Source organism: Lampris incognitus, chromosome 18 (assembly GCF_029633865.1).
Source record: "Lampris incognitus isolate fLamInc1 chromosome 18, fLamInc1.hap2, whole genome shotgun sequence".
NCBI lineage: Eukaryota > Metazoa > Chordata > Actinopteri > Lampriformes > Lampridae > Lampris > Lampris incognitus.
In genome coordinates this window covers 41,081,400-41,095,418 of record NC_079228.1, presented here as the reverse complement: position 1 = coordinate 41,095,418, position 14,019 = coordinate 41,081,400, and the positions used below count along the sequence as shown (strand labels likewise).

General features: G+C 46.7%; 1 protein-coding gene across 1 annotated transcript in view; it reads left to right on the top strand.

The window, feature by feature from the left end:
• The window catches only part of col11a2 (collagen, type XI, alpha 2), a 73,423-nt gene that overhangs the window by 50,744 nt on the left and 8,660 nt on the right, over positions 1-14,019 (top strand). Inside the window, 21 exon segments of the mRNA XM_056298073.1 lie at positions 18-71; positions 272-379; positions 706-813; positions 2,080-2,133; positions 2,402-2,455; positions 2,794-2,901; positions 4,479-4,532; positions 5,097-5,150; positions 5,435-5,488; positions 5,605-5,658; positions 5,777-5,884; positions 6,357-6,410; positions 7,122-7,175; positions 7,288-7,341; positions 8,275-8,328; positions 9,017-9,124; positions 9,511-9,564; positions 9,882-10,043; positions 10,956-11,009; positions 11,231-11,266; positions 12,013-12,066. Coding sequence (XP_056154048.1) covers positions 18-71; positions 272-379; positions 706-813; positions 2,080-2,133; positions 2,402-2,455; positions 2,794-2,901; positions 4,479-4,532; positions 5,097-5,150; positions 5,435-5,488; positions 5,605-5,658; positions 5,777-5,884; positions 6,357-6,410; positions 7,122-7,175; positions 7,288-7,341; positions 8,275-8,328; positions 9,017-9,124; positions 9,511-9,564; positions 9,882-10,043; positions 10,956-11,009; positions 11,231-11,266; positions 12,013-12,066 — 1,494 coding nt within the window.

Genomic DNA, 14,019 nt, shown 5'->3' with positions numbered 1-14,019 from the left:
TATGTCTCATCTCCCAGGGAGGTGGTGGACTGAAGGGAAGTGAAGGACCTGCCGGACCTCCTGGACCTGCTGTATGTTTGACTTGCTTTGAATCAATCTTTTTCAAAAGGTTTGAAGCGAAAGCAAAAAGGGATATCAGTCATTTTGTGGCATGCTTCAACTGTTCACTATCTCCTTACTGACTGACTCCCTTTCCATCTCTTTTAGATGTTATTTGTCCTTTTGTCAGTGTCACTTTTGTAAAGTTTAGTATTGTATGGTACCTCTCTAGGGTTCTCCTGGTGAGAGGGGACAGTCTGGTACTGCTGGACCCATCGGACCCCCTGGCAGACCGGGCCCTCAGGGGCCTCCCGGACCCGCCGGAGAGAAAGGAGTTCCTGTGAGTATTTAGAAATTGGAGATTATTTTAGAGACATTTAGGTAGAATCTTTTATAATTTTGCTTTCTTATTTTGACATTATTATTATCGTTAGAGATTCATTTAGATACAGTGGAGATGGGGATGTTTTAATCAACTCGTAAGGAAAAGAGAAAAATCTTTGTGATTCATCCAAGTTAGGAGGAAAACTGGCTGTTTAATATTACTGTGATACTGCTTTATTATCATCCTCTCTCTCTCTCTCTCTCTCTCTCTCTCTCTCTCTCTCTCTCTCTCTCTCTCTCTCTCTCTCTCTCTCTCAATCTCTCTCAATCTCTCCCTCCCAGGGTGAGAAAGGCCCCATTGGCCCAGCAGGACGTGACGGAGTTCAGGGACCCGTGGGTCTGCCCGGCCCTGCTGGACCCCCTGGCGTGCCCGGAGAGGACGGAGACAAGGCCAGTTAGCCCCACCACCCACCTCTCCCCTCATCGCACCTCTAGTTTTGATCTAAAACATAAACTGCCTCTGATTGTCGCGGTTGAGAAATGTATCGTCATGTGAAACGGACTCCTCGTGCTACGAGGAAGGTCCACAAATTGAGGTGTGAAATCCAACAAAAGAAGAATTTCAGCACAACAAAACAATCGCAAAGCTTGGTGCACAAAAAGTTTCAGTAATACAGACATCTGTTTGTCCTGTTGGTCGGTAATTACCTGTAGGGTGAGGCGTAACTGTTACAGAAGGAAGCCCTTCAATTTAAGGAATAAAGAATAGTGAAAAAAACACGTGTAACATTTGGAGACAAATGATAATAAACCCTGCTGAGCTCGATTATAAGACCAGAACCCGGAGTTCAACACACCGTACACCTGTAAATAAACTCAAGTCAGTGATTAGGACAACACATCAGAACCAAAGGATGTTTCTATGGTTTCTGCCAAAAGCATATTTTACTTACAGATTTGAAATTGCTCTGGAGGTCATGGAAAATACGTCCCTGACCAAGTAAAGGACAATAGCTGCCATTTCAAGCAAAGCTCAGGTCAAGTTGGGTCTATGTCAGGGGTTCTCTAACTGTTTGGGGCCAGGGGCCCCTTATAGGGGAGAAATATTTCCAAGGGACCCCCCCCCATTGTTGTAACACCGATTAGGCATATGCTTACCACCATATGTTTACTCTTAGATGATACTGTAATTATTTATATTCTAAAACTTTTCAAACTGAATACCGCAGACCTGTTAGTACCACTCACTCCCACCGGGTGGCAGTAATGGGCATAATATGCTTGTTTTATTGGCGCGCATGCATTTTGCAGCGCCGTGCATATTGTGTCCGTTACTGCCACCTGGTGGGAGTAGGCGGTATTAACATGATTCAAATTGAAACGTGTTTCTGTTTGTCACTATGAAACAGGTCTGAAGTATTTAGGCTGAATGATGGTCCCCATATGTTGATATGCGCTTTTTAATGATACAGCCCAATTTTATCATTTATAGTGCATTATTTTGAGGATCCCCTGGCTATGGGTCCTGTACCCCACTTTGAGAACCACTGGTCTATGTGACATTGGATTTATATTCAAATGTGTTTAAATTTGAGTTTCATGGCCTCTTTCTGTCAAGTCATCGAACAGTGACTGCTGGCTCTCATCCGCTGTGGTTCTCAGCTGCTCTTCACAAACTTGTGTTTTTACTCAACGTTGATGTTTTTGCCATCGCAGGGTGAGGTTGGAGAGCACGGTCAGAAAGGATCCAAGGGGGAGAAGGGAGAGCACGTGAGTGACATTTCTCCAGTATCTCGCATAAAAGTTGACTCACGCCTGATAAAATGACCACAGTGACTTTTGTGGAGGTGTGTCTCTCTTTGTGTAGTCACTGATTTGTTGGATTCCTTTTATTTGTTCAAACTGAAATTAATTTTCATGATTCATCTGCATGGTTGTTGTTTTGTCAGTGTCTTCACTTTTGATGTTTGTTCATATCTTTTGTTTTGTATTTTCTTTCTTAGTCGGGGTGTTTATTTTCTTTTTCTCTTGTTGGTAGGGTCCTCCTGGTCCACCTGGTCCAATGGGTCCAGTCGGTCAGCCTGGCGCTGCTGTAAGTAGAACGTCTACCTCTCTGAAGATGCCGGTCAGACAATTTGAAATGCCTGCAAATGTCAATGTCTTGGGAGGATTTGACTCGGTAGATCTAAAAGTAAAACTTGATAACTTAACGGCAAACTTTTGATTCAGTCTGGATGCACCGGGTTTCATCGCTCCTCAGGGGGATTTATCGAATGAATTTAACGTCGAGTTTTTTTGAATAACTTCTAAAAAAAGAAGCAAACATTGGCTTGACATGAGTAATAACTGTCATTTAGTCTCGTTTCCAGTCAGCTTGTCTCGGTCTGCACACTTAAGTCCTGCTGCTCCCTCCCTTCTTCTGTTGTGCAGGGGGCTGATGGAGAACAAGGCCCTCGTGGTCAGCAGGGGCCTTTTGGAGCCAAGGGTGATGAAGGATCCAGAGGGTTCCCCGGAGCCCCAGGACCCATTGGACTTCAGGTACGTAAACACAGACACCTTCGCTACAGGTACCAGGTGCAGCACTATAAACCCAGACTATCTCAGTACATAGCATCCCGTTATAGACCTGCTGCTGGGCTTGGGCAGGTGTCTCATGTTCAGTTTTCTCTCTATTCTGTACTGTATTGTTTTAATCATTCATATGGTATACATTATTTTCTGGTCAGTTGAAGTCTTTATTAGACAGGGTGGGGGAAGAAAAAGAAGAGCAGAGAGAGAGAGAGAGAGAGAGAGAGGGATAACATGCTTTGATCTTGAACCAGGTACTCGGTATGAGCTGATCTAGTCTAGCCACCTATAGTTGGATGCACCAGCTGTTTGTTAGTGCAGTTTTTTCCCTAGTTGTAAACTAAGTGTTTACTTAGTCAAGATTTACACCAAACTTGAGTAAAACTGGTTGCGCCACATTTTCCAGATCTTCCATAGAGCTGCCCGCTAGCAGGCGTGACACTGGCAAGTTAACAGTAGAGTAAAACGTTACCTTGCTATGAGTAAGCTGACCGACAACAGTGGTAACGACATGAGCACGAAGAAACGCTGTGCTGTAAATATCATGCAGCAGGCTGGGGGATTGGTTTCTTTCCCCAACTCCTGTGGTTTGATTTAACTTTTGAAGGTTTGATTTAGCTGGGGGCAGCACGGTGGTGCAGTGGTTAGTGTGGTCACCTCACAGCAAGAAGGTCCTGGGTTCGAGCCCCGGGGTAGTCCAACCTTGGGGGTTGTCCCGGGTCGTCCTCTGTGTGGAGTTTGCATGTTCTCCCCGTGTCTATGTGGGTTTCCTCCGGGGGCTCCGGTTTCCTCCCACAGTCCAAAGACCTGTAGGTCAGGTGAATCGGCCGTACTAGATTGTCCCTAGGTGTGAGTGTGTGTGTGTGTGTGTGTGTGTGTGTGTGTGTGTGTGTGTGTGTGTGTGTGGGCCCTGTGATGGTCTGGCGGTCTGTCCAGGGTGTCTCCCCGCCTGCTGCCCCTGACTGCTGGGATAGGCTGCAGCATCCCTGAGAGCAGGATAAGTGGTTTGGATGGATGGATGGATGGATGGATGATGTAGCTGGTGAGGCTGTGGTGTTTTGATGGAGCAGTGGTCGGGGGGGTCACCTTGCAACCAACTGACTCATAACTAAGGAGACACAAGCTAAGACATCCCTTACACTTGAGCACGGCAACTCAAGATGGTAAACGGTCAATATGAAACGGACTAGTTGTCATTATTCACTAGCTAGAAGTGTACACCCTGATGTGTTACTGGATTTACACTTTATTGGTGCAACCCCATCCAGAACAAACCTCCTTGCCTACCAGTTGTGCTGATCATGTAGAGGTACTTGTTATAGTAAATGATTCTACTGTGGCTGAAGGTGTTTTCCTGTTTACACCTTGTTGTGCTGCCCCTCCTCCTGCCCCTCAGCGCCTCATCTCATCCTAGGTGTCCTGTTAGATATTGATGTATTGGTGTTTTCTATGTCGCCACACATAGTGGGGTGTTGTGTTTGACCATGCAGCTGTACTGAGGCTCTGATTAACGCTGAATCCAACTGTGCTTGTCATGTGTCCTGTAGGGACTGCCAGGACCATCAGGAGAGAAGGGAGAGACTGGAGATGTTGGACCCATGGTGAGACCTTTACATGTCCAGCCCATCACACAAATACATACTATGTACATGGTGGTTAGGATATGAATAAATACATATCTCCATGGTGGTTAGGATATTATATATATTGTTTAAAGAAACACTCAACGGTAGGGAAAGTGCTCAACAAACAAGGAGCAAAATAATCCTGTTAGTCAAGTAAATTCTGTATGAGACAGTACAAGCCTGTTTCATGCCATAAGCAACCGTCAGCTGTCATATATATATATATATATATATATATATATATATATATATTACAATATAGATAAAATATCCTAATAATATAATATCATATAATAAAATAGAATATATGTTTTTATTATATTATTATTATAAGATGTTGTTGTTTTCGTTGTCTTGTCGTGACATGAATTGTGTGGTTTTATAAATATTTTCGGTTACTGCTGTTAGAACGAGGAGAGTTTTAAAAGTTGTGATGCTGACATTCATCAAGAGGCTGAAAGCTAGTTACACGTCCCCTCAATTACATGTACGATATCAAGAAAGCAGTGAACATAACACGACTGAACCTCTGTGTTTTAGGGTCCTCCCGGCCCCCCAGGACCCCGTGGCCCTGCTGGCCCCAACGGTGCTGATGTGAGTACCAGTTTGGTGATAATACTATCACATTGGTTGTGTTGCAGTGTTGTTCTGTGTTAAGTACACTGAGAGAGCCACGAAACCGGAGTCACATTCCCATTATTATAAGCAGTGTGTATGAAACTAACACAGATGACCTAGACTAGAGTGACAGACCTAGATGACAGCGCTCTAACCACGACACTGTTCTTCACTGGGGAAGTCACTGAGCTACTATTGAAATCATATCCACCTCAGTTTACTTGTTCCATCTTTACATCCAAATCTGTTTGTTTTTACAGGGTCCGCAAGGTCCACCTGGTGGCATAGGTAATCCTGGAGCTATTGGAGAGAAGGTACTGAGATCATGATGCTTTACATATCAGTGAGGTTTGGGTTTTTGCTGAGAGCTGACAGAGAGCCGTGTGTGTGTGTGTGTGTGTGTGTGTGTGTGTGTGTGTGTGTGTGACAGGGAGAGCCCGGTGAATCAGGACCCCCAGGAATTGGAGGAGAGCCCGGAAAGAAGGTGAGCGGTCTGGTTTCTTTCCCACAGCGTCTCCCCTCGGTTCAAATAAACGACACCTTCTTGGCCGACGGGTCGGGGTCGTCCCATAATGATTGACAGTCTTGTGCTCCAATGGCAGGGTCCCCGTGGAGAACGTGGCGAGAAGGGAGAGGCAGGACAACCTGGAGTTTCAGGGCCCCCTGGAGGAAGAGGCCGCCCCGGCGATGATGGACCTAAAGGAAACCCAGTACGATGCACACTCTCACTAAAACACACAAACACATACCGTCACAACTCTTCCGATGGAGTTCTGGCATCCGTGACAGTAATGATAAACATAAGGATTCCATTTCTGTTGTCTTTTGTCATGTTTTGGTTGCCGTCGGTCGTGTCTGTCGTTTTGTGCTGATTCTTGAACGGTCTTGACAGTAGGCAGATTACCCAGAATATTTGAAGGGACAAAGTAGGATGTCTCCCTGATATGCTACACAGCTAAATATAAATATAATATATATAAACTTATCAATATATTGTATGTATGTAAATAAACATGTTCTCACTTCAGAGAAAATGCAGAACACAGTGTGTGTGTGTGTGTGTGTGTGTGTGTGTGTGTGTGTGTGTGTGTGTGTGTGTGTGTGTGTGTGTGTGCTCGTATACATTATGTATGAGGACCAAAAGCCTTAATGTCTCAATTCTGTTATTCTGTCTGTCTTCAGGGACCCGTTGGCTTCCCAGGTGACCCCGGTCCCCCTGGTGAGGTCGGACCCAGAGTGAGTATCCCACCTCCTTTTTCTTTTCATGTGTGCTGGTTGCCACAAATGATGTTTTTAATTAAGATCAACTAGTTCAAACATGGGCGGCACAGTGGCGCAGTGGTTACCACAGTCGCCTCACGGCAAGAAGGTCCTGGGTTCGAGCCCCGGGGTAGTCCAACCTTGGGGGTGGTCCCGGGTGGTCCTGTGTGTGGAGTTTGCATGTTCTCCCCGTGTCTGCGTGGGTTTCCTCCAGGGGCTCTGGTTTCCTCCCACAGTCCAAAGACGTGTAGGTCAGGTGACTCACTAACTTGTCCCTAGGTGTGTGTGTGTGTGTGTGTGTGTGTGTGTGTCTGTGTGTGTGTGTCTGTGTGTGTGTCTGTGTGATGGCCTGGCGGCCTGTCCAGGGTGTCTCCCCACCTGCCACCCAGTGACTGCTGGGATAGACTCCACCATCTCCGCGACCCTGAGGGCAGGATAAGTGGTTTAGATAATGGATGACTGGATGGATGGATGGATGGATGGATGGATGGTTGGATGGTTGGATGGATGGTTCAGACATCTGCCATGTTTCACAACAGGGTTGTGTGTCTTAGAGGGAAAATTGTTGATTTGTTTTAATAATCCCCAAACAACTGTTATTGCCAATAAGAAGTTACAAGCCTCTTGCGTCATGACACACAACTAGAACTCCCAGTAACCCTGTGTCCCCCCACCCGTCCTCCTCAGGGTCAAGATGGCGCAAAGGGTGAGAGAGGAGAGGATGGTGAACAAGGAGAAGCTGTAAGTAACCAGGCGCAACAGCATGTATACCTTAATGAATTACCAAATGGATGCAGCTTTGTTGTGACCTTGCAATGTCCTGTCTCTCTGCCCCCCATCTCCCCTGCGGCAGGGCTCCCCAGGACCCACTGGTGAGAACGGACCTCCAGGCCCACCAGGAAAGAGGGTAAGCTGGCCAGGCTCCTGTAGATGCCTACACACACCTTCACTGTACAGAGTTTTGTCGTGGTGAAAGTTCCTCGTTTGTGTTTCTCATCTAGTTTGCATACCTGAGGTCAGAGCAGTCTGTGTTGTGTTAAAGTAGAGTTAAAGGTGTGTGTTTGTGTTCTGGTGGCCCTGAAGGATCACCCAGCTAAGCCTTGCTGCTGCAGAACATCCTGAGTTTGAATCAGCATCACTACATTTGCTGCATGTCTTCCTTTCTCTCTCTCTGTCTCTCTCTCTCTCTGTCTGTCTGTCTGTTTCTGTCTGTCTCTCTGTCTGTCTGTCTGTCTGTCTCTCTCTCGCTCCTTGCCATATTCTTCCTGTCATTCGCCGTATCTTTCTGATCAAAACAAAGGGGAAAATTGGCCAAAAGTAAATCTTAACACAAAAAAGGAGTGTATTCTGACATGATTTTCTGAACTCTGAAATAAACATTGTCATTTCTGAAACAAAAGGAACAAAAGGCATCCGTTAAAATTTGTCCTTGAATGACAGCTGCATAGTCACCATTTCCATTCAGTCACGTACCATCTTCACATCTTCAGTGTGTCAAAATAATCCACTTATCATCTGATCCAGGCTACATCTATGTGAACAGAATGTCACATACTGACACTTTGCTCCACCTTGTGTTCATATCTATGATCATATCTATCATCACATCTATCATCGTATCGGTCATCATATCTATAATCATATCTATCATCATCTGTAATCATATCTATCATATCTATAATCACATCTATCATCATATCTATCATCATATCTATCTATCATCATATCTATCATCATATCTATCTATCATCATATCTATCATCATATCTATCTATCATCATATCTATCATCATCTGTAATCATATCTATCGTCATATCTATAATCTGTTTCTTTTCCTAGGGTCCTGCTGGGACCAGAGGACCTGAGGGACGTCAGGGAGAGAAGGGAACCAAGGTGAGAGTTCAGAGGTCACGGGGTACTTCATCTCTTCTGTATCAGCAGCTTTCCATTCCCTGTGGCTCAGTATGGGTCCTCCCTGGTCCAAGGTCAACCTTAAAACTGATACCAGATCTGGGACACGTCGGCATCTGGTGTTGATGGTTTCTCTCAATGACTTCTGAAAACACCAAATCAGGCGTCCGGGTAGCGTGGCGGTCTATTCCGTTGCCTACCAACTAGGGGAACGCCGGATCGAATCCCTGTGTTACCTCTAGCTTGGTCGGGCATCCCTACAGACACATTGGCTGTGTCTGCGAGTGGGAAGCCGGATGTGGGTATGTGTCCTGGTCGCTGCACTAGCGCCTCCTCTGGTCAGTCAAGGCACCTGTTTGGGGGAGGAGGGGGAACTGGGGGGGAATAGCATGATCCTCCCACGTGCTACGTCCCCCTGGTGAAACTCCTCACTGTCAGGTGAAAAGAAGTGGCTGGTGGCTCCACATGTATGGGAGGAGGCCTGTGGTAGTCTGCAGCCCTCCCCGGATCGGCAGAGGGGGTGGAGCAGAGACCGGGACGGCTCGGAAGAGTGGGGTGATGAGGTAGTGAGGACGGGTTCAATTGGGGAGAAAAGGGGGGGGGGGTCCAAAACAAAGAAAAACTACTCGTTTTGCTAAAATATGTCTACTTTTAACTGTTTCCCTCCTAGGGAGACCCAGGTGCCATCGGTCCTCCAGGAAAGACCGGTCCCGTTGGCCCCCAGGGTCAGCCAGGAAAACCAGGAACGGAGGGTCTCAGAGGACTGCCAGGATCAGTGGTCAGTAAATACATGAATAATGATGAGAAAAGAGGAACTATGAACTTGTTTTCAGCAGGTTTTTTGTTGTTTCTTCGTCTGTCGACGTGTTTTCGGTGTCTCGGTGTTCGCCAGTGTTGGGTCCGTCTCTCTCTCTGACTTCTCAGCTGACGTGGGTTCGCATGTCTCCAGCAGCCAATGAGATTGTGTTAGAACTGCTTCCTTCTACATGATGCAAAGCTGCAATGTTTGGTGGTCACCTGAGCCACCTGGTGTGTCAGACTCTACAGTAATGTCGTTTCTCTGGACTGGTTTGTCCAACCAGAGGGGTGCAGGGAATGTACATGTTGTTGTGTGGGGACTGAGACTTGAATGTGGCTGATGCGTTTCGTACTGTTGTTCCTCAGGGTGAACAAGGATCTCCTGGTCTTGCTGGACAGAAAGGACCACCTGGACCTATTGTAAGACAATCACACCTTTTAATGTTCTTATAATCATCTCCTGTATGGAGGATATGTGTCATTTGCAGTTTAATGGATTTGTTTGACTAACATTTTAAGTTTGAGGTAGTGGTGATTGTGTGGTATGGATTTACCCCCAACCTAAAGCATCCTCTCTCTGTCCAATTCCTCCTTGACCTCTTCCTGTCCTCCTCCTTTCTTTTTTCTGCGACTCCTCCAATTTGCCCACCTTGTCACATCTCTTCTTCTTCTTCCTCCTGCTCTTCCTGCTACTATTCCTCTCTTTCACCTACCTCCACCTTCCTCTCCTTTTGCAGGGACCCCCTGGTTTGGCCGGCCTGCGTGGAGACCCTGGTGCCAAGGGTGAGAAGGGTCACCCAGGTCTCATCGGTCTCATCGGACCCCCAGGAGAGCAGGGAGAGAAGGGAGACCGAGGTCTACCAGGGCCCCATGGATCCACCGGCTCCAAGGGAGAGACTGTGAGTTATAACCTCCTCCCCACCATCACGTCACATCACATAGATATGATTCCACTGCATTACATTCACACACGATATTACAACGAGTCTCCGACTGAACAGATTGAAGTCTTGAGTTTTTTTTCCTCCTGATCTTGTTATAGATATATATATTGCAGTACCATGGCGCAGTGGTTAGCGTTGTTGCCTCACAGCAAGACGATCCTGGGTTTGAACCCCAGGGTTGTCCAACCTTGGGGGTCATCCCAGGTCGTCCTCTGTGTGGAGTTTGCATGTTCTCCCCATGTCTGCGGTGGTGCTCGGTTTCCCCCACCATCAAAAGAAACATGCGTGTCAGGGTTAATACTCCTGACTGTGCCTCTGAGCAAGGCATGGCAAGACGAGCTGGCGTTCGTCCCGGGTGCTGCACGGCAGCTGCCCACTCCTCCTAGCTACACAGCTAGGACGGGTTAAATGCAGAGAGGGATTTCCCCATGGGGATCAATAAAGTATATCAAATATCAAAATAAAAATTTAAAAAGGTGAACTATGTGGAACTGAACTGCAGTACTGAAAAGAAAAATGTATGATATGTCTGACAAAAAATGATAGATAGATAGATAGATAGATAGATAGACAGAGTACATAGTCTGTCAGAGGCACATTCACTAGTGATTTGCAATGAGCGTCCAATGACTGTTTAAATACCCAAAACTGCAAGATAGTACCTAGTAGCAGTCAGCCACACATACACACACACACACACACACACACACACACACACACACACACACACACATACGCTAGTGTGTTACACTGCTGTATTATCATGTTGAAGTGTCCCAGTGGGTCCTGTGGTGGCAGCACTGGATGGTAGTAACACAGTGTGGTGGCTGGTTTTGCTGATGACATGTTTCCTGTGTTTTGTGTTAGGGTATGGCCGGTGCTACCGGACCCATTGGCCCTGCTGGTCCTCCTGGTCTGCCTGTGAGTGCTCCATCACCCTTTAATCTCCCAAAGACACCGTCATATTGTCCTACCGTGTGTCGTAAACACACAGTCATACGCTCCTTTTACCACCAAATACACTGTCATACTTCATCTCGTTGGTTTGTTTCCACGTAGTTTTCAGTCATGATGGTAATGAGCGATCAGAAGCGAAGATGAATTGTGATAAACATGATGCTGAAGTCTCCTTTCCCTTGCAGGGTCCTCAAGGTATCAAGGGAGCTAAGGGTGCTACCGTGAGTATACCTTCTTCGTAATTCAAAGAGAAGGAAACTGAATCGACCCAACAGACATGTGTAAGCTCAGTGTAAGGCTGTTGGACTTCGACAAACCGAAAAATAGCACTGTGATAATGCGCCCATATGGTGTTAACCTACACATCAACCTTTTCTGTCCACCAAGGATCTCCATCAGGTCTTTCAACGCAGATTTTTGTAAAGTCCTGGTTAACTTTTGTGCTTAAGGTAGTGCAGATAGGGTGTCCAGGTGGCGTGGCGGTCTATTCCGTCGCCTACCAACTCGGGGATCGCCGATTCGAATCCCTGTGTTACCTCCGGCTTGGTCAGGCGTCCCTACAGACACAATTGGCCGTGTCTGCAGGTGGGAAGCCGGATGTGGGTATGTGTCCTGATTGCTGCACTAGCGCCTCCTCTGGTCAGTCGGGGTGCCTGTTCAGGGGGGAGAGGGAACTGGGTGGAATAGCGTGATCCTCCCACGTGCTACGTCCCCCTGGTGAAACTCCTCACTGTCAGGTGAAAAGAAGCAGCTGGTGACTCCACATGTATGGGAGGAGGCATGTGGTAGTCTGCAGCCCTCCCGGATCATCAGAGAGGGTGGAGCAGCGACTGGGGCGGCTCGGAAAAGTGGGGTAATGGCCAAGGGCAATCGGGGAGAAAAAGAAGGGGTGTAGTGCAGATAATCTGAGGGATTTCAACAACAGTCTCTTTCTCTTTCTGTCTGTATCTCTCTCTCTCTGTTTTAGGGAGGTGCTGGGCCCAAGGGAGAGAAGGGTGTGCAAGGACCTCCTGGACCCCCTGTGAGTTACTCAACCTCTCTTATTTGAAAACCTCAAATCACTGTGATTTTACATATCAATGCATCTGTCCAGTACTTACATGGTGTTCAGCTGCAACACAAGTTCATACTGGCTGGAGCTGTCTGTGAACCATAACTCTCTCTGAGCCATAACTCGCCCTGTCTTCATCTTTGTACTGTTTTAGTTTTGCTTCGTTGTCGTTGTGGTGATAGGAGTTAATACTAATATTTATACCAATACTTACCACCTGAGGGCAGTAGTCACAAACTTAGTATTCTGTAGGATTCCGGCAGAAGATGCCACACAATACTTGATGCACGTTAGCTGAGTTGTTACGGTACTTTAATACATAGTTGTAATTGTTGAACCCAAGTTTCTTCATTTATAATAAGAAACATTACATGGTACCAGGAGTGGTCCAGAGACAGCCGTCATGGAAAGTTTGAAGCCGCCTGACGCTGTGAATTGGACTGGAAATGTGGACCACGAGTGGCGGAAGTTCAAACAGCGATTCATGCTGCACCTGCAAGCCCTCGGACTGGATGACAAACCGGACGCACGGGAGACTGCACTGCTGCTTACCGTCACGGGGCCTCAAGCATTGGAGGTATACAACACGTTTGTTACACCGACGCAGCTGATGAGGACACGTTCGTCGAAGTTGTCAAGAAGTTTGATGAACATTGTTCGCCAAAGAAAAATGAGACATTCATTCATTCAGCGTTGACATTTTTCTGACAGACTCGAAATTGAAAGCCAAGACGTGCAATTTTGGAGAGCTGCGTGATTCAATGATCCGGGATCAATTAGTGTTTGGCATTAATGAGAAGAATGTGAGAGAGAGATTACTACGAGAAACGGGCCTTACCTGAGCTGGAGCTGTGAGGATATGCCATGCTAGTGAGCTAGCCCTGCAACATGCTAGAACGTTCGGTGGTGGCACGAAGGAAAGTGAAAAAGACATCGCAGCGATACAGAAACAGAGGACATCATGGCAGTCGAAACAGCAAAAGGGCTTAGAGACTTGTGATTGTAAAAGATGTGGCACTCGACATGCCCCAAAACAATGCCCAGCTTATGGCAAAGTCTGTAATAAATGTAAAGGACTGAGTCATTATGCGAAACAATGCTTTTCCAAGGGGCAACAAAGCCGAGGTGAACGTGTGCATGCAGAGGAAGAAACTGATCTCTGTGATTCATTCTTCGTGGGAATGGGAGCGCAGGAAGATGTCACGCCTAAAGGGACTGAACAGTCAAGTGTGAACAGAGTTGAGCGGGACAAGTGGACTGTTCCACTGTATAGTATAAACGGAGCCGTCATTCCTCTCAAGCTGGACACAGGAGCAAAGGCTAACTTGATGAATGAGCTCGACATCAAAGCCATGAAGGTAAAGCCACACATTCGTCCAAATTCTGTTCCACTCAAAGGCTACAATGGACAGCTCATCAACACCAAAGGCACATGCAGACTCAAGGTGAGAATTAAAGGAAAAAAACACAACCTCATGTTTGTAGTAGTTCCAGAGGGACACGACTCACTGCTAGATGACCAGGCATGTGAACATCTAGGCTCAGTCGAGAGAGTGTACCGCATCAATGTCAGTGCACACAACAGCATAGAGTCAATAGTGGATCAGTATCCAGACAGCTTCAAAGGGTTTGGTGTCTTACCATTCACCTACAAGATACAGCTAAAAGATGATGCACAGCCAGTCGTCCATGCTCCCAGGCGGGTTCCAGCGCCTCTACGAGACAAGCTGAAACAAGAACTCGACCGAATGACGTCACTGGGAGTCATAAAAAAGGTGGAGGAGCCCACAGAGTGGGTAAATTCGATGGTTTGTGTCAAGAAACAGAACGGCGGCCTACGTGTATGCATGGATCCGAAAGACCTGATTGCCAGCATAAAGAGGGAACATTACCAAATTCCAACCAGAGAGGAAATAACAAGTG